The 25,243-nt window shown below is 44.2% G+C and overlaps 1 protein-coding gene across 4 annotated transcripts; it reads left to right on the forward strand.

Annotated features, from left to right (window-relative positions):
- The first annotated feature begins 1,674 nt into the window (after window positions 1-1,674).
- Window positions 1,675-24,999, forward strand: ELOVL1 (ELOVL fatty acid elongase 1). 4 transcript variants are annotated; one of them, XM_084852808.1, is made up of 8 exons: window positions 1,675-1,993; window positions 11,548-11,616; window positions 12,592-12,782; window positions 13,863-13,943; window positions 14,198-14,254; window positions 17,856-17,961; window positions 23,460-23,596; window positions 23,903-24,999. In XM_084852808.1, the coding sequence occupies exons 2-8, from the start codon at window positions 11,571-11,573 to the stop codon at window positions 24,146-24,148; spliced, it is 864 nt and encodes a 287-aa protein (XP_084708934.1). In that variant the 5' UTR covers window positions 1,675-1,993; window positions 11,548-11,570; the 3' UTR covers window positions 24,149-24,999. The 4 variants fall into 4 exon arrangements, with proteins under 4 accessions (XP_084708934.1, XP_084708935.1, XP_084708932.1 ...); XM_084852809.1 differs by having other exon boundaries at window positions 1,971-1,993; window positions 11,553-11,616; XM_084852806.1 differs by lacking the exon at window positions 1,675-1,993 and adding an exon at window positions 2,069-2,154.
- The last annotated feature ends 244 nt before the right edge of the window (window positions 25,000-25,243 follow it).

Raw genomic sequence — 25,243 nt, forward strand, 5'->3', positions numbered from 1 at the left:
ACAAGAAAATGCTTTGTGTGAAATTGAAACATAAAACTAGATGACCATGAGGTTCCATGACCTGAGGCAGAGGAGAAAGACACTGGGCTGGTTCAGACAATTGCAGCTGGTGGCTTATTTCCCCTGCCATGCATGTCAGGGGGATTAGCATAATTACTCTTGGCAGTGTGGCTTGACGTGTAGTGCGAACCCAGCCAGGGCGGCTTGTTGCTTTGGTTAACAAGCCACCCCCAAACCCTACAATAGCCCATGGGTTCTGGGTGGCTTGTTAACCATGGCAACAAATCACCCTGGCCGAGTTCACACGACATGAAAAGCCACATTGCTAAGGATTTTTATACTAATCCCCCTGGCATGTGACTGGTGCACTTATTAACCACGCTACGATTGTGCAAACCAGGTCAATGTTTCTCATACTTTAACTTGACTAGAACCCTTGGGGTGCTTCCAGACAGATGACCCCCAGCACTACTCAGTTGTTGTTTTTCTGCTTTAAGTTACAACCAGAATTGTAACTGACTTTCTACACTATAGGGGGGATATTGTGCATTTTCAGTACATGCATCCCACTGTGTTTTGTCCACACTAGTGCCCTCAGCACTACTCTTCCAGCTTTTTAAAAAAGATGTGGGTAGTGACTTCTCAGGCATCTGAACCTATCACAGCTCAGCACACATTCACTATGCCCTTTTTCAGAGGGGGAGCCGTGTTTGTCTGTAGTAGCAAAACAACCAGTCCTGTGGCACCTTAAAGGCTAACACATTTATTCTGGTATAAGCTTTTGTGTACTGTCCACTTCATCAGATGCATGAAATGTCAACCTCAAATTGGCTGATCTACATACACGTGCAAAGGGCAGGGGAGATGTAAACTGTTGTCAGAGGGAATTGAAATACAAAAAGTACAAACAATAATTACCTTAATAGTTGCCATTCACAAGATGTTGTTGGGCAATAACACAATCAATGCAATAGTGAACTTGTATTTGTAGTGGACACAATTTATATTACTCTTTAAAAATTAATCTTAAGTACAGCTGAAACATTTTTCAGACACTATTATATATAATAAAATATATTAAAATAGCAAAAGGCCACATAAACAAAAGTGTTTTAGTGCTCTGCATAATATGATTGGGTGGGTGACCCTTTCGAATCACCACCATTTTAGCAAGGTGGTTAATAGTGAGGTCTGGGAAGAGTTTTTTAAATGATGATTAAAAAAAAAAAAGCATTATCTAGGTATTGTTGGACTTGTTAGGAATCTCCTGATAGTGACAAATTATTTAAAATATGATAAAATAGAAAGGCAACATCAAGGTCAGTCGTACATGGAACAAGGAGGTGTTATTTCGATCCCAGCCTGATACCCTGGGAAAGTACAATATAATTCAACAATTGTTTGAATCCTGACGGATAAGACAGACTTGGGAAAACAACTCTGGGTGTACAAACATATGTACACCTGTTTGGAAGCAAGTGACGCCAAGGGACTCTTCCCTGCTGGGGCGAACAGAAGTTAGGGATGGGAAAGGGCAATTTTCTCCACGACCGCGGCCTGAGAGGGAAGATTAGCCCCCTCCGCGTGGTTCGGTCTTGATAAGCAACCGCAGCTGCTATTTAAATGTTGAATAGCGCGATTAGGCACAAGTCGTGCATACGTCACGTCTAGTTTGGTTCTTGTCCCAATGAAATTAGTAAACTGAGTAAGACACGCGGACGATCGCGCAGCAAAAGTGGCGAGCTCTAGGGCCCGGATTCCAGGAATCTTAGGCGCAGGAGCGGCGGCCGTGTCGCCCATTCGACCACAAGCCTAATCATTGCCCAAAGTCCTCGGGAAGAAGAATAGCGGAGGCGCTCGCAGGCTTGCCCCACGTAAGAGAGAGGGGGCGGCCTCTCCGCTCCCTCCCCCTTCTCTCAGGCTTTCGGCCTCTCGACCCAACGAGCGCGCTTTTCTACGGCCCAAGTAAGACGACTGGCTCCTCCTCAGTGAGGTAACTTGTAGGCAGCGCGGCTCTGCCAATCACCGGCCGGGGAGCGCTTGGGGCGGCCCCCTTTAACTCTGGGGTGACTCCGAAGCGGGTCTACAGAGGAGGAAGTAGCGCTCGAGCAGCTCTCAGGGACGCGCCGATTTCTCCCCTCGTTCGTCCGGCGGGTGAGTCCTGCCGCTTCGAGGAAGGCTGGGGAGGGCTTCTCGGTGGCCTCAGGAAGTGGCGGCGGCGACGGCGGCTCTGGGCCCGCGGAGTGCGATCCGGCCTCACGCCGCCCTGCCTTGCCTGCCTGCCTGCCACGCCCTGTTTGCTTGGGTCCCGTTTAGTTCTACTCGCAGTTGGGACGGGAGCCGCATCCGGCGGCCCGGCTTTCTGTGATTTCGCTAAGCTGGCTGGGACGTGGATCCCCCGTCCGCGGCGCTTGGCACAGGCCTCGCAGGGTGGTTGGTCAACTTGATAGGAGCAGCTCACGGGCCTCGCAGGCGCGACTCCCGCTTGTTTCAGAGCCGGGAGTCGGCCAGGGAGGTGCTGCCTTTGCCCACATATCGCGTCTGCATCGGGGTGTGTAGCAAGGGCTGCCTGGCCGCGTGGGATGGGAGAAGGAGGGGAAATTATATTCCTGTTAGCGCCCGGCACTAGACCGCGGTAGGGGGAGCTGAGAACTTCACTGGGAGATTGTCTAGCGCTACAGGCTAGTCCTTAGGAGGGCCTGCCCTCTATACCGGTTTTTGTGGGGGACAAAACTGGGTAGTGCTGTGGAGGAGGCCAAAAGGGAACTGTTGTGTCGCCTAAAGGGGTAGGTGAGGGCACTTGTCAGTCAAAGTTATCCCTTCTCTCCCTCCCCCAGCCGGCTTCTCTACTATAAATGTAACAGGCAGATATTTAGAAGGTGAGGCTTTGGGCTTCTTTTGAGTTGTCTGGCTTATGCCTTGGTAGGTGCTGGAGTTGACTTCAGTTAATATCTAACATACCACTATTTCCCTCTCTCTCCTCCACCCCCCCTTTTTTTGGTTGCTCTAGCCTTATGTGTATGCCTTTCCTCCTAAGCTAATTTTTACAGATGACAGGATTAGGTGTACCTGCAGGGTGGGTTGAAGGCTTCTTCCACCAGTCAGTCCACAAATCTTTGCCCACTAATGGTAACTGTTGTACAAATCTTTTAATATCTGGCTATGTATGATGGGGATAGGAATGACAGTAAGGTGTAGGTCTAGCAGTTCATAGCCCCCGCTCACTTGGGAGAGGAAGGGAAGAGATGAGTCTTCTGCTCTGCTCCATTCTTTCCTCTTAGTTTCTTTTTTCTAATTACCCTAGAAAACCTTAACCCAAATCTTTCTTCCCAAGGACTAGGTGCAATATGATTAGGAAGACCTTACTTGTGTTTGAGGAGAATTGGACAGTTCTGATACCCTGGAGGTTAACAACTGTTAATAGTAGAACAGATGAGTTGTTCGACCCAATGTGTAATGGCAAAAACCTCAACGTATCATGTGGCACTTTAAAGACTAATACACTTATTATGGCATAAGCTTTTGTGGACCAGAGTCCACATTATCAGTCAATAAAGCTTATACCAAAATAAATTTGTTGGTCTTTAAGGTGCTACTACATGCTCTGTTGTTTTTGCTGCAACACAGGCTAATACAAGTGCACCTTTGGACACAGTTAAAAAGTGTGATGTCATTCAGCAACTTGATGCTTTGGGGCACCATTTTGGGAAGCTGGTCTACAAACGAGATTGGGACTTGCAAACTAATTGAAATCACAGATGCTGTAATACATTTGTTAGTACGTGAAGCCAGAGATGAACAAAGGCAGAATCTGCTCCGAAAGCTCAGATAGATCTTGTATTTTCTGAATAGTGTAAGGTGAGAGCCACAAGACAGAAAAGTCACAAGTGGTTCCACTCCCAACTGTCAGTTCCAACATAAAGTCAAGAACATTCTAAGGATGATGCCATAATATTTTCAGTCTAACTGCACCAGTGCAATTAGGACAATATATTTAAATCCAAAGTCATGGTAATAGAAGCGCTACCATTGACTCTATAAAGGTTTACTGTGTAAATTCAGATGCCATACTACACAAAATAGGTATGTAATCCCTGTTGAATTACTAGACTTCCACCCTTCCTGGGCCCTAATTGAGCACTCTAACAGCCAGCTAGTGTTATACATAGGTAGTTTGGTTTGGTCCTGTATTTGGAGTTGGTCTTAAGACTTCCAGGAAGATACTGGATCATGTTTAAATGTAGCTCTTCTCCTTGCGTGTTCCTAGTAGCTTCCTTCCAAATGTAGAGATTCGCTCCTGATTGGATCGGTTTGGAAACTTTCTGCATGCAGTTACCATTCATGTATGCAGTGTTCTGGACTAGAGCTGAGTGTGTGGAATGTACTTGTGGAGGAGGCTGCTGTTCCTGGCATATTGCCTTGCTGAACCAACACCTCACTCAGGTCAGATAAGCAGATCTGGAATTCTGTGGTGAGAGCAAAGCTTAAATGTCAGGGTGGTTAAAATCATATCTACATTTTAAATCTTAACTATCACTCATGCATCTCTCATTGTTTCAGTTAATTTGCATGACCACCATTCACAAGTTATGCAAGAGGAAAAAAGGCGGGATATAAATGCAATAAATAAATAAATAAATAAATTATGCTTTTTGCACTTCAGACACTACCATCTTTTACAACTTGTGTGGAAGAAGTCACTGTTCATCTGCTTAACCAGGACTCTGGCCCATACTACCCTGTTCTAGCCTTGGATGCAATCCGATATGTATCCTTCTAATCTCCTCCACTGACACTTACTCTTTATCTTCCTCCCCCACTCTTATAATGGGCATGCAGGATGGTGGATTTACATTGATACAGGAGCATTTAAAATAGCATTTCTGTTCTTCACACAAACAGGAAAGAAGTTCAGAAGTGTTTTAATTAGTATATATGAAATCTGTAGAAGATACCTGTTTTAATTGGATAGTGTGCATCAGAGGCCATGCCCTGATGCACACTCTAGGACGGGTGCAAAAAGTGCAGGCTGCCAGTAGCCCCCCAAAGCCCCACCTGGCAGCCCTCCACCTTCTGCTGCAACTGGGGGCAGGGGGGCAGGGAAGAGAAGAAAAATGTTCCAGGAATGGGCTCTATGGTTTCTGCCTAGGAAGCAGTGCCTATTTCCTAGGACACTCCAGGGATGTTCTAAGAATGAGGTTTCTGTGGCTGGAACCATAGAGTCTGTTTCTAGAGCATTTTTTCTTTTTGTTGTTTTTGGCAAAGGGAATGGTTAAACTGAGTGAGCAGGTGTGTGTGTATGTGTCGCTGTGAAGTGACTGTGATTGAGTGAGAGAGGAAAAGTGAGTGGTTGTGAGTGGGGGTAGTTGTATTGGGAGAGATGAGGTTCCCTGGCCCTTGACAAACTAGCCCCAGAGGAATGCAGCACAGGTTGCCCATCTTGTGCATGTGTGCACATATCTGCATGTATGTGCATGTGCATCCCCTGCCACTCCAGCAGACACCCAATTTGGGCCTCAGGGCCAAAAATGTTGTGCACCCCTGTTCTGGAATTTGTAACCTACTAGACTGGGAGGTGAGAAAGGCTGCTGGCCAGGATCAGATTTAGGAATAGGGTGACCCTCTGGGTAGCTGGACTCAGGGAATGCCAGACTTCGAAGATGCCTGTCATGAGCTATTCACTCAACAGCTGAAACAGATAGTATAAGCAGATCATATGGAATGAATAAATATGAATGTACACATCCTAGCACACGTATTTCATCTTGTATGACAAGGATATCGGTTGTGTATCAAAGTCGTGAAATGGGCTACAAATGCAATAAAAAGATACTCAGAAGTTGAACAAATGGAGAAGGGGTGTCAAACATGCTGCTTGCATGGGATGCCAATTGGTCTGGGGCCAGCCCTGCTGCTGTCTCTGTGTTTATTTCTATGTAGAAGAAACATGACATGATTGGACACACCAGCAAGCTGGGCTAGAAAAATATTTCAGATTTCTAGGTGTTAGAATGAAATTTTTAGGTGACTGGAAACTCCCCTTTCTTCTAACAAGAGGATTGTGGGTGTGGTTACCAGGAGCTTGCATTCTTATCAGGCCCACTCATGGATGACTCATGCCATGCCATCCCATCAGAGGCTGCCCTCCTTGAGTCATGGCTCTACTTTATTTGTCCTGGAGCTATGTCATGAGTATGAAACTCTCCCTATGCTGTATATTCATCTGCATATACTATTCTAGCTGGCTGCCTGCATACTTCAGCCTTGGCTCAGTTCTTTAGGAATATGTATGCCTATTTGATACAGCTGTCCAGCTTGTTAAATAGCAATCACTGCCTTTCTACTCCATAACAGAACGTATGTGGGGGTGGTTGGGGGTAGTTTGCCTATTCTGTCCCCAGCATTATCTGGCAAAGAGGCCTACGTGCAGCTTGGTTCCCAGGGCTTCAAGAATTTTGATTGCAGGCTCAGCAGCAATTCAGCAGCAAGTCTTTTACCTTGAGGCAGGCAGGATTCTCATCTAGCCCAAGCCTGGATTATCACTCAGGAAACACATGTGACTTTCCTTATTGACACAGTGTCCATGAGTTAGGTTGGGAGGGCGGGGGGAGGGTGTAGCCACAAGCGACTGCCATACTAGAGTGGAGAGGTATGAGAATCAGCCGCCTAGGACTCTTGAGGTGAAAGCAATCTTGCTTGGCTTCTGCCGGTAAAGCCAATACCACTTATTCCTGTTTGTGCTTGAGAACTTGCCCTGAAAATTACTGCAAAGAATAGCTTGCCTTTAAGTGTGAGCCTGCAATCTTTTATTGACTTAATAAAGAGTAAGTATAGCCTGACCATAAAGGCTATGAATACTACCCAAAACTCTAATGACCAGATTGCAGAGGGAGGGTAAGACCTCATGCCTGAAAGTGGTGAAGAGGATAGGATTTATTTTTATATGACTTGGCTTAGAGGGTGCTGAATGATGGCTGTGTTGGACGTTATAGCTGAGTTGCAGGGTTTGGGGAGGAATTGTATTTGTTTAATAAATGTTTCAGTGCAAAATTCCCATGGGGGTGTCACATATGTTCTGAGGTCAGGTTGACTGTCTGAGCCTTAGAGTGTACAGTTGAATGTTTTTCTTCAGACAGATACAAGGGTAGGGGAAGGTTGAGACAATGGTGCCTCAGAAGGCTTTCTTCAGCTATGTGCAAGGAAAGGCATTTCTGCCTCCTTTGCAAGAAAGTTTGTAGATCTAGTTCCTGAGCCGGTCTATCCAGATGCCACAAATATGAGCCAAACAAGCCCTTTAGGAGATATACTCTTCCAAATCCATAAGGCTTAACTATCCCCTCGATGTGCATAGTGGGGAGCTAAGGCTTGCTAAGAAACAGTGACATCTTAGGTCCCAGAGGACGATGTGACTGGAACAGGGAACTGGACCCCATTTGCTCCTGCCTTGCAAGCTTCAGGGCCTTCCAAGTGGCCTTTCTACATTCATCTCTTTTAACTTGGCACACCAGCAGAATCAGCCCTGTTCCCTACTGCAAGCCTCAGGGATTCGGCAGTCTTCTGTGGTTACCTGGACCATTGTGGGCCCTTTCTGTAACTTCTGTGGATACAGTTCTGTGTTTCCACAGCCTGCAACACATCTATACATTCAAGGAAGTCCTGGGACTTGTTCCTTTGAACTTCCTTGTTCTGGAAGAGATGTTAACAGCCTACTGGGTATATGTTTGGACTAGTTCAGTGAAAGTCTGTATGTATGTATGTGTTGTCACCAGGAAGATGCTTGGGTTTAGCACCTTCCTGCCTGAGTGATGCTTTCCATTTCAAGGCAGCCTGTTCCGAGTTGTTCTGGATGCTTTGTGCATTCCCTCCCTCCCCTGTCTCCAGTAGAACAGCCATAGGAGCATTCCAATCCCCTCCTCCATCTCTATGCATCAATATGCTATTGAGAGATTCCTCCCTTCTCCCATGTGGGTGGCAGTACCAGGCACAACACTTTTATGCAAGCTACTCATGTGGGTGCAGGGCTTTGTGTTGTTGGCTTTGGAACGTCTGTGGGTTGGAGATGCAACAGAGCTAGGTGCCTGATCTGTCCTGTTACAGTGTTTGCAGAAGTGGGTGGACTTGGAATTCAGGGATAAAAAGTCGCAGCAGTAGAAGACACACAACTGGGCTTAATGCCAATATGTATGTCTAGCTAATCTCTCCGTGGGTGCCCACTGGGAAGCACACAGTGGGTGGGTTGCTGTTTACTTTGACCACTTGCACATGTTGGGGGCGGGATGGTTTCTTGATTCCTGGATGCTGTCTTGAGCCTCACTCTTGAATTGCTACAATACCAAGATGCTGGTGTCAGCATCATTTCATCTGCTTTGAGGTTATTGGGACCCTCAGTTTTAGTGAGCAGGAGAGAGAGTGCTCACTTGAAGCACTTCTCTCCCTTGGGCCAAGGTTGGGGTTCAGTTTTCACAGCCTTTCTAGCAACCTGTCAGAATATGGCTGGTGAAGATTCCTACCTAGGCTGCCCTGCCAGTCTGACGTGTCTGATAACTTTGTTATGTATTGCTGTCAGGAAAGGGTGTTATCTGGGTAATACGATGCAGTCCTGTTGTATATGGGAGTGGGCTTCTCAGATAATTGCAAGCCTCCCTTGTGCTTTCCAGTTTATTCAAGGGGTTGAGGAAGATTATATTGTGTTCTTGGTGTGGGTGCTTGTAAGGCATGGTTGTGGCATAGGTTAGAGTGTGGATTGTGTAGCAGAGTGCTGAGATGACTTCCCTCCTGCTCCCAAACAGGCTGAGCAGGTTGGACCCATATAGAATGGGTGCAGGAACAGCCCTGTTTCTCTGAGGAATACTAATTTGGCAAGAAGTGTGTATGTGTATGCTGTGCAAAGGTGCAGTGCTTAGATCCTGGCAGGTTTCAGGTTTATCCTTTCATAAGGCAGGCATAAATGATAATCAAGGACTAGGAAAATCTAGATCCATATGTGGGTCAAAATAGCCGTGCTGGCTGGGGATAATGAGAGTTGTCCACCACATCTGGAAGGCACCACATTGGGCAAGTCCGAATGACACCATATTTTGCCTGTTCCTTTCAGCACTTCACTGTTGGAGCATCTTCTCAACTATCACGTTGAAGGCAGGAGAGAACTACCCACATCAGGCATAGTCTGCTTACCATAATTTTTCTGCCCGTGCTGTAGTTGTAGGCTGTTCCCTTCTCACAGTCTTTCCTGATTGATTTTCTTATCTCAAGAGGAGCCAAGAAAATCGGCAGCTTGTTGCCATCTGACCCTTGACATGCTGTGGTTGTCGCTTCTTTTTTCTTGCTTCTGGACTATCTCTGCTCACTCCCTTGCAGTTTCTGAAAAGAACAAATGAGTCAGCTCCCTCATGCTGTCCTTAATTGACTTGGTATGTCTGTATGGTAGGTTTTGGTGCATGTCAGTGCCATCTCCCCACTTCTTAATAAGCCCTGCCAGCTTTTTTTTCATTAGCCATATTCAACTTAGGATGTGTTAGACCCACTTGACACCTTTCAAACTTGGAGCATTGTGCAAAAAAGAGGGGCAGCCTTTAGGCAATCCTTAGTGACTTCTCTTATCCTGTTAATCTTGTTTCTTAGGTAGGGCACCTCAATACCTTTCTAGGCTTCCTGCAGCACTTGCTGTAATTAATTATTTCTTTCGTGGATGGAGTACTTGTTCAGCACTGGAAAAACGAGATATATAACCATAGCTGCTTGGTTCCTGTGGACGTGGAACTGGGTAAATGGAAAAACATACCCATCAGATGTAGTTTTCTGGAAGTTTAGTCAAGCCGTCCATGCTAAATTATTGTCCTTTCATTTTTGATTAAACAAACACTTCTTCTGTTGTTATCTCCTCTGTTAAATATGCCTGTTATTGGTCTGCCAACTGTTGTGTTTTTGGGGATCACTTTTTCTTTTATTCTGCTTGTAAACCTGACTTCTTTGTAAGTGATATTCCACTGTTGTATATTCACATTTTTATTCCTTTTTAATTTTGGTGTTCAAGTTTTATCTATCTTAGGTTTTAGATAGGACTCTTAAATACCTTTCTAGTCTTCCTGAAGCATTTGCTGCTATTTTTTATAAATAATGTAAGTTTTGAAAGAGCAGGACTGAGCAGGACCCTTCTTTTATGTGTTCTCCTTAATTGTGTGAAGAAAAAAGTAATATTTAAGTAAAATATACAAGTGATTCTGATGGGACAAAGTGAGAGTACAAGAGAGGATGTGAACTTTCTATTGGAAGTCTTTAAATACTGTGTTTGCTTTTTCATAATCCTGGATTGGATTATTTAATAGAAGTGAATGAATTGTTTTGAAGACTTTTATGCTCTCTAGTTTGTAGTCCGTTGTACAGTGTAGGCAATTGATTGTGCCTACTAAAGATGAGCAACCTGTATGAAAAAAATAAGATCTTTGCGAAGCACAAAAACTGGCTATGCTGCTTTCAGCTGTTGAGAGTTTTGGTATTTGGTTTGGCAATCTTTCTTGATGTCTTTGAATCCGCTACAGGCTTTAGGGAAGGCAGGCTTTGCATGCATGTACTTGTGCTGACATAAAATGCTGAAACAGCTGTGGTGTTCTCCAGCTTGACATGTGGGTTTTGCAGGAACTTCCACTTACGAAGGCCACACTGTTAGTGTCTATGACCATGGGATGCAGGGACCAATCATCTCTTATGAGGGGCCAAAAGCAAGAGGCTTGGAAGTTGTTAAAACTTAGGGAGTGTGGCTTCCTTGTCAGAATTGGCCTTTACCTTACCCTGTTCCCCTTCTGAGTATAACTGGCATGCTGTGTTGTCTCCCTCATCTAGAATTTAAGGGAGGGATTGCCCTGCACGCTGGTGAATGAACAGTTTGAGGAGAATGTTTCCCTCCCCTTGGGTTGGTGGTGAGTCATCCAGGGTTGGGCCAGGTGCTAGTTGCTGCTGCCTGACAGTGTCCACAAAGCAGAGGCAAATCCTTTGCAATTCACACAGCACATGCAGATTGTGTCTGCCCGTTCCTCTGTGAGAAAAGTATGTATGTGGCTTATGTAGCCTATGCTGGCAGTGATCCTCTTTTCTTCCCTGTCTTGGATGACAAAGTGCTGACAAAGCTGTTTAGACTGATACATTGATGCCTATGCTTAATTTAAAAAAAAAAATTCCTATTGTGGTCACACATGTCTTGCTATGAGTGTCTTTTACAAGTGGTTCTGATGGGGCAAAGTGGCACAGCATCCCAGGATAGGAGATGTTTTAGGATCACACGATTATTTATTTTTCCACCTCCCTAGCTGGTTATAGCAGGAGCCGTAAGTTTGCAGTTGGGAGATTTCCTGGAACCTTTTGCTATCCTGGTGAAGGGCAAAAAGGTGCCAGCTGAGGGGAAGTGAGGGAATTGCTTACTTCATCAGTATAGTTCACGGTATCATGCAGGGGGATGGGCAGCGCTGCGGAGCATTCTCTGACTGGACCTGTGCTAAACTTCACATGCAGATTGCCCTTGTGGCCTGATTAACTCTGTTGCTTCTTGTACAGAACAGCTGCCCAGTGCTATTGCCATGGACTCACTGGTGAATATGTATCAAGACTTCATGAAGGGAGCAGGTGAGCTTGGCTTACTAAGACTAAAGGACAGAAGCCTTTCCTACTTTTCCTCTTGGCCCCCCAATGGAAGGTCAGTATTGCTACCTTCCCTGTCCCGGGTGTCACAAGGACCAGGCACTTAGTCACTGTCCGGGTTTGGACAATTAGCGGGGGAAACAGCACAGCGTTGATTGTTTCCCCCCTGTGTGCTGGTCGCATGATTGGGATTACACGATCAGGATTACTCTAATTACCCATGCTGCAGGTTCAGACGACCGTGTTGACATGTTGTCTGAACCTGGCACAGCCATGGTGATTTTTCACCCACCCTACAACCCATGACTTGCAGTATGGGTTGTAGGGTGGGTGAAAAAACACCACAACCACACCACGTGCCAAGTTCGAACGACACAGCAACCCACGTCATGTCACGGGTAATTAGGGCAATCCCAGTTGTGTGACTGGTATGTACAGGGGGTGGGAGAAAGAACCAGTGCTGTGTTGTTTCCCCCTCTGATTGTCTGAACACCCTCATAGTCTAATTATTTGTATACCACATTTTCCGCAATACATTGTGCTCAAAGCGGTTCACAAAAAACCCAAATATGTCATAATTATAATACAATATTAAGTCAATTGCATTTAAAACATATCAAAAATTTAAATAAGCATAAGACATACCAATAGGTCAGTTAACAATATCCAGTACCAAGAATACCAACATTATCCTCACATTTTTATTGTTATAATCTGATTTAAAATATTTTAATTCTGTTTTTTAATTCTGTTTTCTTTATTGTTCACTGCTTGGGAATCATGTTGGATGTAGATCGGTATATAAATCTCGTATACAAAGTAAATAAACAATCCACTAAACAGTTCATGTTAAGAGCCCACCCCAGGTGCATTGGGCTGCTCATAACAGAATGGGAGGTGGGTGGGGGAGATATTGGTGGATTTCCTGCATGCCTCTGAATGATCTACTTTTTTCTGCAGATCCCCGGATTGCGTCTTATCCACTTATGGGCTCACCTTGGCTCATGACTGGTATCTTGCTGAGCTATGCCTACTTTGTACTGTCACTGGGGCCACAGCTTATGGCCAACCGGAAGCCTCTGAACCTCAAGACATTCATGGTTATTTATAACCTCGCAATGGTAGCACTGTCAATCTACATAGTCTATGAGGTAAGCATCTCTGTTCTGTGTTAGATATTGCTTGTGGTACCTCCCCACGGTCCATTTCAAGGTCCCGCCTATTCTGACATACGTAAAATTGTGAATGCAGAAAGAACTGTTGGGTTTTTATTTGTCAAGAGGCATTAGACTGCTCAAAAGCCACCTTATCTATAATCTGGCTGCAACAATTTCCAAAAATGAGAGCTTTTATTATGCCCAGTGAAAAAGATAGAAGACCAGTACAGAGAACTGGGATTTGATGCAATTTCTTGCAGTTTTAAAGGGGATTCTTATTTCCATGAATAAACACTTTGAATTTTCTGACCAAGAATTTTACAAATGACATTCTGGAAATATAGTAAGGCAATCTGTAATAGACAACCTACCCTGAAAGTTTTTACAATATTGTAGAAACTTTATTGTACGTCATTATGCCAGTCAATATTGTATGTCGATGCACCAGTTGGTCATAATCATACTAGATCAGATTATGTCTCTATTATGCTGAATGATCTATGCTCTGTCTCTTAATGCTGAATGATCTATGCATGCAATTTATTAATTCTTGTATGGGTGTAAATGCACAACCTTTTCCCAGTACAATAATAAATTTGGTCTATTGTTGAGGCAAGAGTGTGCAACATTTTCACTGGCATTCTATTTTTTAAAGGTTGACATCGAGTAGTGTTTTCCATTGAGGTAAATAGAGTAAGTCAAGAGTGCTGTTTACTAAGAGCTGTCTCTGCTGTAATGTCATGGTGCAAATAAGTCTTTTGGTCCTGCATTGTAGCATCTGGATATATAAGAGCACAACTTGGACAAAAATACATGAACTTGAATCTTAAAGGAGAGAAGACATGTGTGTATATTGGCCAGTGTGCAAATGGTATCACAACTACTTAGCTGAAAATTCCACAGAGTTTTAAGTTTTGTTCTGATCTTGCTTATAGTAGGCATACCTAGAAGAGAGATTTGCATGTTAGAGAGGCTATATGAAACACAACTGGTGAATGTAGTGTCGTTGGGAAGGCATATTTTAATGGGGAAGAAGTGCATGGATGCTATGCTTCAACTGGTTCCTTCTTGCAGTTTCTTATGTCAGGCTGGTTGAATGGTTACACCTGGAGTTGTGACCCTGTGGACAGATCCCAGAATCCCACGGCCCTTCGGGTATGTTCTCTCTTCGCCCTCCCCCAGTATCTTATCTCCCTCATACTTCCCCTCCCCCCACCTTGGTGTGTTGCATTCCTTTGTTTTGTTTTTTAATAGAAGCACTAGCTTAGTATTTATCACTACCCTATGTTGGGGTTGCTCCAAGATAAGAGATGGGCTGTGGGGTACAGGCAGGAGAGAAGTAGAGCAGAAGAGTGGGGTTTGCTGCTTCAGTGGCCACAGTGTCTGACTTCTGGTCTGTCTCTTGATAGATGGTCCATGTGGCCTGGATCTTCATCTTCTCTAAGTTCATTGAACTGATGGACACAGTAAGTGACTCTGCCTTCCTTGCTCCTATCAGGCTTCTAACACTTTAATTGAGGCACATATAGGTATATGTTTGTCCTACGCCTCAGGCAATACTGCTGGTATTAAGAAAAGTGCTAGCTAGGCAGGCAGCCATTCCCATCTTTCTGGCGTAGACCACTCTTATAAATTCATGGTGACTATCCTTTGCACTCTGCACTTGGAGTCCCTTAACACAGCAAGATGTTCTGGAAGAGTAGGATGTGGTTTAGTGTCTGTGCCCCTTGTTGCTGCGTGTCTTTGTTCACATGCAGCTAGTGTGTGTATATGTGCAAACAGTGTGGATCTGGGAAACTTTAATCAAAGGTGTGATGCAGATTTATACACTATGCTGTAAGTCAAATGGAGCATAGCTACTTAGGTTGGGGAAATTAGCTCAAACACACCATAAAATGTAATTCCAATTTAGAGAAATTAGCGTTTATATTAGATTCAAAACAAGATAAGATTTATTTTTATGAGGATTGTTCTCAAACACACATGTGCAAATACTAAAGCAGTGAAAGATGGCTTGGTTAGTATGCAAACACAAAGGAAATATGTATGCCATCTGCTCAAAACACAACAAACAATGAATTGGGATGCACCACAAATTAGTGCAGTTAGATACTTTAAAGAAAAAAAATTGTTGGAATCTTTATACTAAAATTGTTTACTAGAAAAACACAGATTAAAATGATCAATACAACCACAATATGAAATAATATAAAATGACCAAACGCGTTTCGACACAGGTCTTCCTCAGTGGTCAAACTACAAAAACATTTTATGCACACATTAAAGCAAAGAGGTAAGATAAATAAATAAACCTGTGAATATAAATAAAATTGTTGGTTAGGTAGGTAAGGTTACCAAATGGAATGAGTATTTTTATTCAGCAAGAACTTAGCCATTGGTTTATAACTGAAATTCCTATCAGAACCAAAATACTAAAGCAATAATAAAGCTAAAAAACGCCCTCCTACAATGGACCTCTCAAATCTTCAAGGCTAGAAGGGTTCCTAAACAAAAAATATGAGCATATAATTAAAAGATTGCAAGTCCCCAAATCATAGTTTTAAGGAAAACATAAGATAAAAATACTTACATGAATTTTCAGCAGTAAAAATAATATAAATAATATTTATAATTCCTGCTTCCAACGTCAGTGTTTACTGACCGTGGAATTTGGGAAACCTCATTCCCTTTGTTTTGTATATATCTCTAGAATAGCACCAGATGTTTGAAATAAGTTATTTCTCTTAAGTGTTTGCTTGAATGTGTGTGTAAAGTTTGACCACTGTTTTTGTAGTTTGACCACTGAGGAAGCCTGTGTCGAAACGTGTTTGGTCATTTTATATTATTTCCTTATTGTGATTATATTGATCAATTTAATTTGTGTTTTTCTAGTAAACAATTTTAGTAGAAAGATTCCAACAGCAAATTTTATTTAAAGTTTCTAATTGCACTAATTTGTGGTGCATCCCAATTCATTGTTTGTTGGGCTTGGTTAGTATATCCACTTGTAGCACATGGGACAGAATACTGATCTTAACAGACCTAATAGAAAGAAAAGACAGAGATTGGGGAAATTAGCACTACCAAATAAGGAGGTGAAGGTGATGCTAATGAAATGGCATAGAAGGGAATTGGGAGGCTCTACAATGAGAACAGCTCAAGTGCTGATGAGGGTTGGACTGGGGGCAGAAATGAACAGGATTGGGGCAGGAAAAGAAAAGAAATAGAGCAAGGGATGGCTATATGTACTTGATTCAGGGGAACAGACTTCATTTCTGTATTGGTTGTGAAAAGTTATAAAAATGCTGGGGGGTACAGATTATCCTCAGGTTTCTCAGCTCATTCCCAAATTAGAAAAATGGGGCAACAAGCCACTCTGCTTTTGTTGACAGTGGGCTGTACCATGTCCACAGGCATCTAAAAGAAGGTGTCTGGTGACTGGGGATAGGGAGACTGAACAGAAGCTAAGCTGCCATTAGGGACTCTGGAGCCACCACAGTTTTAGTTACAACTAGGTTTAGATGGGAAACTTTGCTGATGGAGCTTCCCTTAGGGTTCCCAATAGAATTCAAAAGACTGCACATCTCCTCAAGTTTTTTAGTAGCTGCTTCCTGATACCTTCCTCCTTGACCACCTCCCATGGATCCAGAGCTGACAACTCACCTGGAAAAGAGGTCACAGCACATGCCGAACTGTGTTCCAGACTGTATGGAACCCAGCTCTGGGACTCAATGAGCATTTTATCAGGGTTGGTAAATGTGTACCATGTCTCTCCAGGCCAAGGCAACAAAATAAGATGATTTGGTAGGAGAACATAAGGAAACCCTGGACCAGGAAGATATGGGCTTGGTGCGAGTCTAGAATAGAGAATCATGCTAGTAAAGAGTCACAAGGAATGATGATAAGTGTCAGACACTGGGTTTATTTTAAGAGCCGAATACACCAGCTCTTACAACAATGATTGCTGAAACTTCAATGCTGTTATCTGGTTTGACACAGAAACTGGGTTTGCATGACATGATAAGCCACAGTGGGTTGTAAGCCGTCTTAGTGTCAGGGTGGCTTGTTATGACGTCTGAACCTGGCAGCATGGCTTGGGCAGAGTGGCTACAGAGCCGCTTGGCAAGAGTGGCCAGAAACCTGTGCTGCTCTTTGCAGTCCAACCAGTGCCACCTCCAGCCTCCTTCACTAGTTTCTGCCCCTCCACTGATGCCAAAACAACACTTTGGAAGGACTGTCACTCATTTGCCACCTTAAAAAGAAAAATTGCAGTGCTTGAGGAGTATGCAGATGTGTTCGTATTATTTTTCCTATTGTTTCTCCCTAGTCATTCGCAAGAGCCCACATTTGGCTGTTCACTATGTGTAGTCTTGCCTTGTCAATTTCCTTGTGTGTTTCAGCTGTCAAAGGACATGCTGAAACAGAGTAGGTAAGGTACTAAGACATTTACAAAGTGAGAGTGCACAGAGGCTAATCTGTGCACATTTGCAAAGGACCATGGAAAAGAATATTAAGAGAAAGTACAATCCCATTTGCGCAATTCAGAAGCACCAAAAATGGCGGGTGGGGGGGAATGCTGGAGAAGTGCTCCAAAAAGGAGCATCATGGCAGGGGTGGGGGGAGACAGTACCTCCCATTTGGCAATGTCATCTTCTTGTTCTTAAGCCCTGAACAGACACTTGCCAGTGTCCTCTCCCCTTTCAACATTTCCCCAAGTCCGGGTGAAGTCGACAGATGGGAGTTATTGGTTCCTCCCCCTTTTCGGAGCAGTTGGATTCTTGAGCTAAGGTGTCAGGGTAATGTCTAATAAATCCATAGCCCATAATACATGTAAACAGAGAGCCAGCAGGTCTGGGACGTCTGTGTAATACCTTCTAATAAATACCACTGAGATTTAAGAGGCTTCCTAGGGATAATTCCACTGTTGCATTTGGGGGCCTCTGCCATGGTGCTTCTTCTCTTCTACTCAACATCTGGGAATGGAGTTTGTCAGGTGAAAGTGGCATTGTAGCCACATCACTAGCCAAAGCCAGAAGCCCATCTCTCACAATGCACTGTTGCTTCCAGGTGATCTTTATCCTAAGAAAGAAGAATGAACAGGTGACCTTCCTGCATGTGTTCCACCATTCAGTGCTACCCTGGAGCTGGTGGTGGGGTGTCAAGTTTGGCCCAGGTGAGAGTTAGGGAAGCGATGCACCCTGGGCTTGGCTCTGAGTTCTGAGAAACCATGATCTGTAACACTATGCCCAAATGTGTGGCTCTCTTATGCAGCCTCTATCATGGACACATGAAGTGTGTGCCTCCACTTATAAGTACATAGACTATAAATATCATAACATGCTGTGTCTGCACACTCCTCGTCTGATGAGCATGCACTCTTTGCTTCTCTTGGCTGTCACATTCTAGTGCTTACTATGGAGGGATATCCTATTCCTAGAATCCCATTTGGTAGAACCCAAACAAACCAGATACCATGCTCTTCATTCATAAACCAGCCTCCGAAAAGCAAGTATATGATTTACAATTCAGTGTGCCACAAGCAGTTAATAGGTACACAGTTGGTACCTATAGAGCAGTAGTTCCAAATGAAGCAAGTGACTAAAGCCATATGTAGACCTTCCCATGGCTTCTGGCTGACTTGATCAGGGTGAGGGGCGTGGGAGTGCTGGGGAAACCTCTACCCTGTGTCCAGTATGGCAGTTGGTCACATCCTAGTTGTGAGTTAATGTCCTTTATGTAGAGATGTGAAGGCCTGGGGGAAAAAACAAGAAAAAAAGCAGGGGGGGGACACCAAAAAAATCAGGGACTTTTGGAACATTTTTTGGGGGGGGGGATTTCTGAAACTTTCTGGTTCTCTTCCCACAGCCGCCACATTTTCCCTGGTTGTTTTTTTTTTCAAGGCCTCACATCTCTACCTGTATGTTATTTCTCTAAAGAAAGTTGGAGACTTCCAGTCCCCAGTATATCCCTGATGGCATTGTGACATATCACAGCCTACGGTCCTCCAAATGCCCCTCCTGACATGAATTGGGCCATCTATGCTGCCCACCCCCTTTGGATAACTCTGTGGGAGAAGTGGGGAGTCCCCAGTACAAACTAGGAAGATTGTGGCAAGCTCAGAGGCCTTGAGCTACCAGCACCCAACTGCTGACATCACTGAGGGAATGCCAGGCTGCTAGGAAGGCCTGAGCACCTTCAGACCTTTGTGACTGTGACTTTGGCTTCAGCGATGCTCTGAAATGGAGCCAACAAAAATGGGCACTCTCTTCCCTTATCTCCCCACCACCACTATCACCACCAAAATCCTGGCAACCAAACTTGCTGTTCAGTGTATTGTTGACTCTGAACTCCACAAACATTTGTCTAGTTATGATGGCCCCTGATGTAAACAAAAGGATATTCCTTTTTTTCTGAATAGCAACTGATGAACAAATTGATTATAAAAAGTCAAGATAACTGTGAAATGCTTTTGATATTAAAGATACAAAAATGTCTTCAGTCCATGGTAATATTACATAATTTTAGAATTTGTGTGCAATTGTCAATAAGAAGTTTGGGAATATATATATGGTGCCTATAGTAAAGCCAACAGAGTGCCCTAAACCATCAAAAGACTTTAATAGTATTTAATTTAGGAAACCTTTATGCCACTTTTCAAAACTAAATGTCCCCACAAAGTTGTTGTTGTTGTTGTTGTTGTTCAGTCGTGTCCGACTCTTCGTGACCCCATGGACCATAGCACGCCAGGCCTTCCTGTCCTGCGCTCTCTCCCGGAGTGTGCTCAAGTTCATATTCATTGCATCGGTGATGCTATCTAGCCATCTCATCCTCTGTCATCCCCTTCTCCTTTTGCCTTCAGTCTTTCCCAGCATCAGGGTCTTTTCCTGAGAGTTTTCTCTTTGCATTAGGTGGCCAAAATATTTGAGCTTCAGCTTCAGTATCTGTCCTTCCAAGGAGCACTCAGGGTTGATTTCCTTTAGGATTGACTGATTTGACCTCCTTGCAGTCCAGGGGACTCGTAAGAGTCTTCTCCAGCACCACAGTTCGAAAGCATCAATTTTTCGGCGCTCAGCCTTCCTTATAGTCCAGCTCTCACAGCCATACATTACTACTGGGAAAACCATAGCTTTGATTAGACGGACCTTTGTCGGCAAGCTGATGTCTCTGCTTCTTACTATGCTGTCTAGGTTTGCCATAGCTTTCCTCCCAGGGAGCAAGCGTCTTTTAATTTCATGGCTACAGTCACCGTCTGCGGTGATCTTGGAGCCCAAGAAAATAAAATCTGTCACTGCTTCCATTTCTTCCCCTTCTATATGCCAGGAAGTGATGGGGCCAGATGCCATGATCTTAGTTTTTTTAATGTTGAGTTTCAAACCAGCTTTTGCACTCTCCTCTTTCACCCTCAGCAAGAGGCTCTTTAAATCCTCTTCGCTTTCTGCCATGAGGGTGGTATCGTCTGCGTATCTGAGGTTGTTGATAATTCTCTCGGCAATTTTAATTCCGACCTGTGATTCATCCAGCCTGGCGTTTCTCATGATGTACTCTGCATATAAGTTAAATAAGCAGGGTGACAATATGCAGCCTTGTCATACTCCTTTCCCAATTTTGAACCACTCAGTTGTTCCATGTCTGGTTCTTACTGTTGCTTCTTGACCCTCGTACAGGTTTCTCAGGAGACAGGTAAGGTGGTCTGGTACTCCCATCTCTTTAAGTATTTGCCGCAGTTTGTTGTGATCCACACAATCAAAGGCTTTAGCATAGTCAGTGAAGCAGAAATAGACATTTTCCTGGAATTCTCTTGCTTTCTCCATGATCCAGCGAACGTTGGCGATTTGATCTCTAGTTCGTCTGCCTCTTCAAAACCCAGCTTGTACTTCTGGTAGTTCTCGGTTCACATACTGCTGAAGCCTAGCTTGTAGGATTTTGAGCATAACCTTGCTGGCATGTGAAATGAGCGCAATTGTGCGGTAGTTTGAACACTCTTTGGCGTTGCCCTTCTTTGGAATTGGAATGTAAACTGACCTTTTCCAGTCTTGTGGCCAATGTTGAGTGTTCCAAATTTGTTAGCATATTGAGTGCAGCACTTTAACAGCATCATCTTTTAGGATTTTAAATAGCTCAGCTGGAATACTGTCATCTCCACCAGCTTTGTTGTTACTAATGCTTCCTAAGGCCCACTTGACTTCACTCTCTAGGATGTCCGGCTCAAGTTCAGTGGCCACACTATCATGGCTATCAGGGGCATTAAGATCTTTCCTGTAGAGTTCTTCTGTGTATTCTTTCCACCTCTTCTTAATCTCATCTGCTTCTGTTAGGTCCCTGCCTTCTTTGTCCTTTATCATACCCGTCTTTGCACAAAATGTTCCCTTGAGATCTCCGATTTTCTTGAAGAGATCTCTAGTCTTTCCCATTCTGTTGTTTTCCTCTATTTCTTTGCATTGTTCATTTAAGAAGGCCTTCTTGTCTCTCCTTGCTATTCTCTGGAACTCTGCATTCAGTTGGATATATCTTCCCCTTTCTCCCTTGCTTTTCACTTCCCTTCTTTCCTCAGCTACTTGTAAAGCCTCCTCAGACAGCCACTTGGCTTTCTTGCATTTCTTTTTCTTTGGGATGGATTTCGTTGCTGCCTCCTGAACAATGTTACGGACCTCCGTCCATAGTTTCTCAGGCACTCTGTCTATCAGGTGTAATCCCTTAAATCTATTCCTCACCTCCACTGTATATTCATAAGGGATATGATTGAGGTCATACCTGAATGGTTTAGTGGTTTTCCCTACATTCTTCAATTTAAGCCGAAATTTTGCAAGAAGCAGCTCATGATCTGAGCCACAGTCAGCTCCAGGTCTTGTTTTTACTGACTGTATAGAGCTTCTCCATCTTTGGCTGCAAAGGACATAATCAATCTGATTTCGATATTGACCATCTGGTAATGTCCATGTGTAGAGTCGCCTCTTGTGCTGTTGGAAAAGAGTGTTTGCTATGATCAGCATGTTCTCTTGGCAAAACTCTATTAACCTTTGTCCTGCTTCATTTTGTACACCAAGGCCATGCTTGCCTATTTTCCCAGTTATTTCTTGACTTCCTACTTTAGCATTCCAATCCCCTATGATGAAGAGGACATCTTTTTTTGGTGTTAGTTCTCGAAGGTGTTGTAGGTCTTCATAGAACCGATCAACCTCAGCTTCTTCGGCCTCAGTGGTTGGGGCATAGACTTGAATTACTGTGATGTTGAATGGTTTGCCTTGGATTCGTACTGAAATCATTCTGTCGTTTTTGAGATTGTACCCCAGTACTGCTTTTCCCACCCTTTTGTTGACTATGAGTGCTACTCCATTTCTTCTAAGGGATTCTTGCCCACAGTAGTAGATATGATGGTCACCTGAATTAAATTTGCCCATGCTTGTCCGTTTTAGTTCACTGATTCCCAAGATGTCGATGTTCAATCTTGCCATCTCATATTTGACTACCTCCAGCTTACCTTGATTCATTGATCTGACATTCCAGGTTCCTAAACAATATTGTTCTTTACAGCATCGGATTTTCTTTTCACCACCAGACACATCCACAGCTGAGTGTCCTTTCGGCTTTGTCCCAGCTGCTTCACTCTTTCTGGCGCTACTTGGAAATTCCCTCTGCTTTTCCCCAGTAGTATATTGGACACCTTCCGACCTGAGGGGCTCATCTTCCAGCGTCATATCTTTTAGCCTTGTGATAACTTTCCATGGGGTTTTCTTGGCAAGAATACTGTAGTGGGTTGCCATTTCCTTCTCCAGTGGACCACATTTTGTCAGAACTCTCTGCCATGACCTGTCGGTCTTGGGTGGCCCTGCACGGCATAGCTTATGGCTTCACTGAGTTACGCAAGCCCCTTCACCACAACAAGGCAGTGATCCATGAAGGGGCCTCACAAAGTGACGTACAATAAAAAATGATAAAGGATACAATAAAACAAAACTTAATCAAAATTCAATAACTAAAACTACAAAGTATGTTAAAAATTAAGATCTTGCAGATTAGAAGAGCACCATATAATATATCATAACCAGTATAACATCACAGAATTCTCTAAAACATAACCAATCCAACTTTCCAAATCAAAGGCAGACTGAAAAATGTGTTTAGGGCCCACATAAAAGAAAAAAAAGAGGGAGCCAAATGTATGTCTCAGGAGAGGGATTCCACAAATGAAGGGAAAAAATACTTTTTTTAATGGAGGAACAGGAGCCGTAAAAGCCTTTGTCCTCCTCCTGCCCAGCCTCGCTCTTCTTGCTAGCAGAGCTTTGGATGGATAGAGGGCTATCAAGCATCATTCCCTTAGGATTGTGCCCTCATGCATAGACCAGTAGTAAGACAGTTCCTGCCCTCAGGTTTACAGTCTAAAGCAGAGGTAGGCAATGTTGGCGTTGTTGTAAATGCTACACATGCATGTCTTAAGATGCTGAGGGGTATATCTGTACACTAATTATAAAAATGACAGCTTTAGATTACTATGGATTGAATTAAACTCTGTAAGTTTCTTACAAACACCTTAATACCACCATGTTCATGGTCCCTGATGTCCCAGAGAAATTCCTTTAAGTTCTCGCTGTATGTGTACAGACCTTAGGGCTTAGATGTGTCCTAGATTGACTTGTTTGTGTTTAATCTTCCTTTCTCTGCATTATCCTGCAGGAGGAATGGGCTCCTTCCATGCTATGGTGAACTCTGTGGTACATGTGGTCATGTACTTTTACTATGCGCTCTCAGCTGCAGGGCCTGCCTTCCAAAAGTATCTGTGGTGGAAGAAGCACATCACCGCCATTCAGCTGGTGAGTAATGAAGGGAAAGGACCAGGCCTTTCATGCCAACATCTCCAACTTTGAATGAATGGCACAAACCAGCTGGGCCACTGGTCTGCCACACTGTCTAACTCCTTCTCTCTTGGCTTGTGAATGACCAAGAACTACGGGTCCTAATTTGATATTTGTTGCCTGTATTAGACTCCTATGTGTTTTCCTAGTCCCCCACACCTTGAATGTGCTCTCCCTAGGCTTGTCTGTGCTTTTCTGTGGGTGGAGAAGGGGATATGGGTCTAGTCTTTATTTCTATAACCTTTCCCTTGTTTCTGCTCCCAGCTGCAGTTCGTGCTCGTCTCCATCCACATCTCACAATACTACTTCATGCCCACCTGCGATTACCAGTTCCCAATCTTCATCCACCTCATCTGGATTTATGGCGTTATCTTCTTTATCCTCTTCTCCAACTTCTGGTACCACTCATACACCAGAGGCAAGCGTCTGCCCAAGGTCATGACACAACCCCAGCAGAACGGCTTCCAGGAGAACGGTGCTATTGCTAATGGCAAAGCCAAGGCCAACTAGGGGGGTGGGATCAAGGTGACTCGGACCATCTGGCCCCACATCTGGGCCTGTTAGCCAGACCAAGTGCCTACAGACTGTTGTCTTGCAATTCCAAGCCACCTTCCCAGCCACCCTGTATCCTTCGTTGCCTGGCCTTCAGCTGTCCCAGGGGAGAGAGGCTGCCTGGGCTGTCGGTGCTGGATCCAGCCCAAGGTCTCCAAAGTGCCTGTGTCTGCCCTGGGCTGGGCTCCCTCCAGAGCTGGACCAAAGCAGAACCCTGCCAGATGGGCACATCTATCCATTTAGTTCTATGTACTCCATGTGATTCAGGTGGGAAGCTTTGTTCCTCTATTCCCCCTGAGTTTGTGTTGCCCTTTGTTCACTCCATCCTCTTTACCCCATTGGTGCCCTGCCATTCATACTTGAATGTGGGTGGTCCCTTGTTGCTCTGGAGTCTGACTCCCCCAGAGATACATTTTCCTGCTCTGTATGCAAGTGGGGTGCTATACAGGCCAAGGGTTTCATTCCTGCTGCCTTGACTGGCCTCAGTGTTCATCCCTCCACATAACTCCAACTTTTCATTGCTCTGATCCCAGGACCTTAGCAATAACTTTGGACTTTGCTCCCCATGGGTTGATGACAACAGGCTCTTGTTCCACTGAGGCCCAGGGAGAAGAAATAGGACCCAGTTGTCCAGCTTGCATGATGTTGCTCTGTGTGCCTTTTTTGTTTTTATTATTATTATTAGTGGATCTGCTCCAAGGAGCAGAGTCTCCCTGTATTCTAAACCTTAGGGAGGACACCTCAGGGGAAGGTGCCTCCCTCCTGAGTTTCCAAATTGTATTCACAGAAATAAATGGACGGAAAGAGAATAGTGGTTCTTGTTCTTGATTTCAAGGCTTTGGACCTATGAAGCAGAGCAAACATTCCCATGGGTCACAAACAGCACTGTTAACTCTCGAACAGATGTTGACTTTCAGTTCCAGTTGTATTGCCCCTGCAGTGACCCAGGGCCTTAGTTGAGGTTGGTTTAAAGAATAGGTATGAAGAGCTCAAAAATTCAGATCAAAACCCTGAAAAATTCAGATCAAATCAACATTGCAATAGTGTGGTGGC

This window comes from Heloderma suspectum, chromosome 4, assembly GCF_057233095.1.
Source record: "Heloderma suspectum isolate Gila_16-S chromosome 4, 16-S_ref, whole genome shotgun sequence".
NCBI lineage: Eukaryota > Metazoa > Chordata > Lepidosauria > Squamata > Helodermatidae > Heloderma > Heloderma suspectum.

Coding starts and splice junctions, on each gene's coding strand:
- ELOVL1 (XM_084852808.1), top strand. CDS start 11,571: ATGGACTCACTGGTGAATATGTATCAAGACTTCATGAAGGGAGCAG. Junction 17,962..23,459: donor GGGTGTCAAGTTTGGCCCAG/GTGAGAGTTAGG, acceptor ATTATCCTGCAG/GAGGAATGGGCTCCTTCCAT. Junction 23,597..23,902: donor ACATCACCGCCATTCAGCTG/GTGAGTAATGAA, acceptor TTCTGCTCCCAG/CTGCAGTTCGTGCTCGTCTC.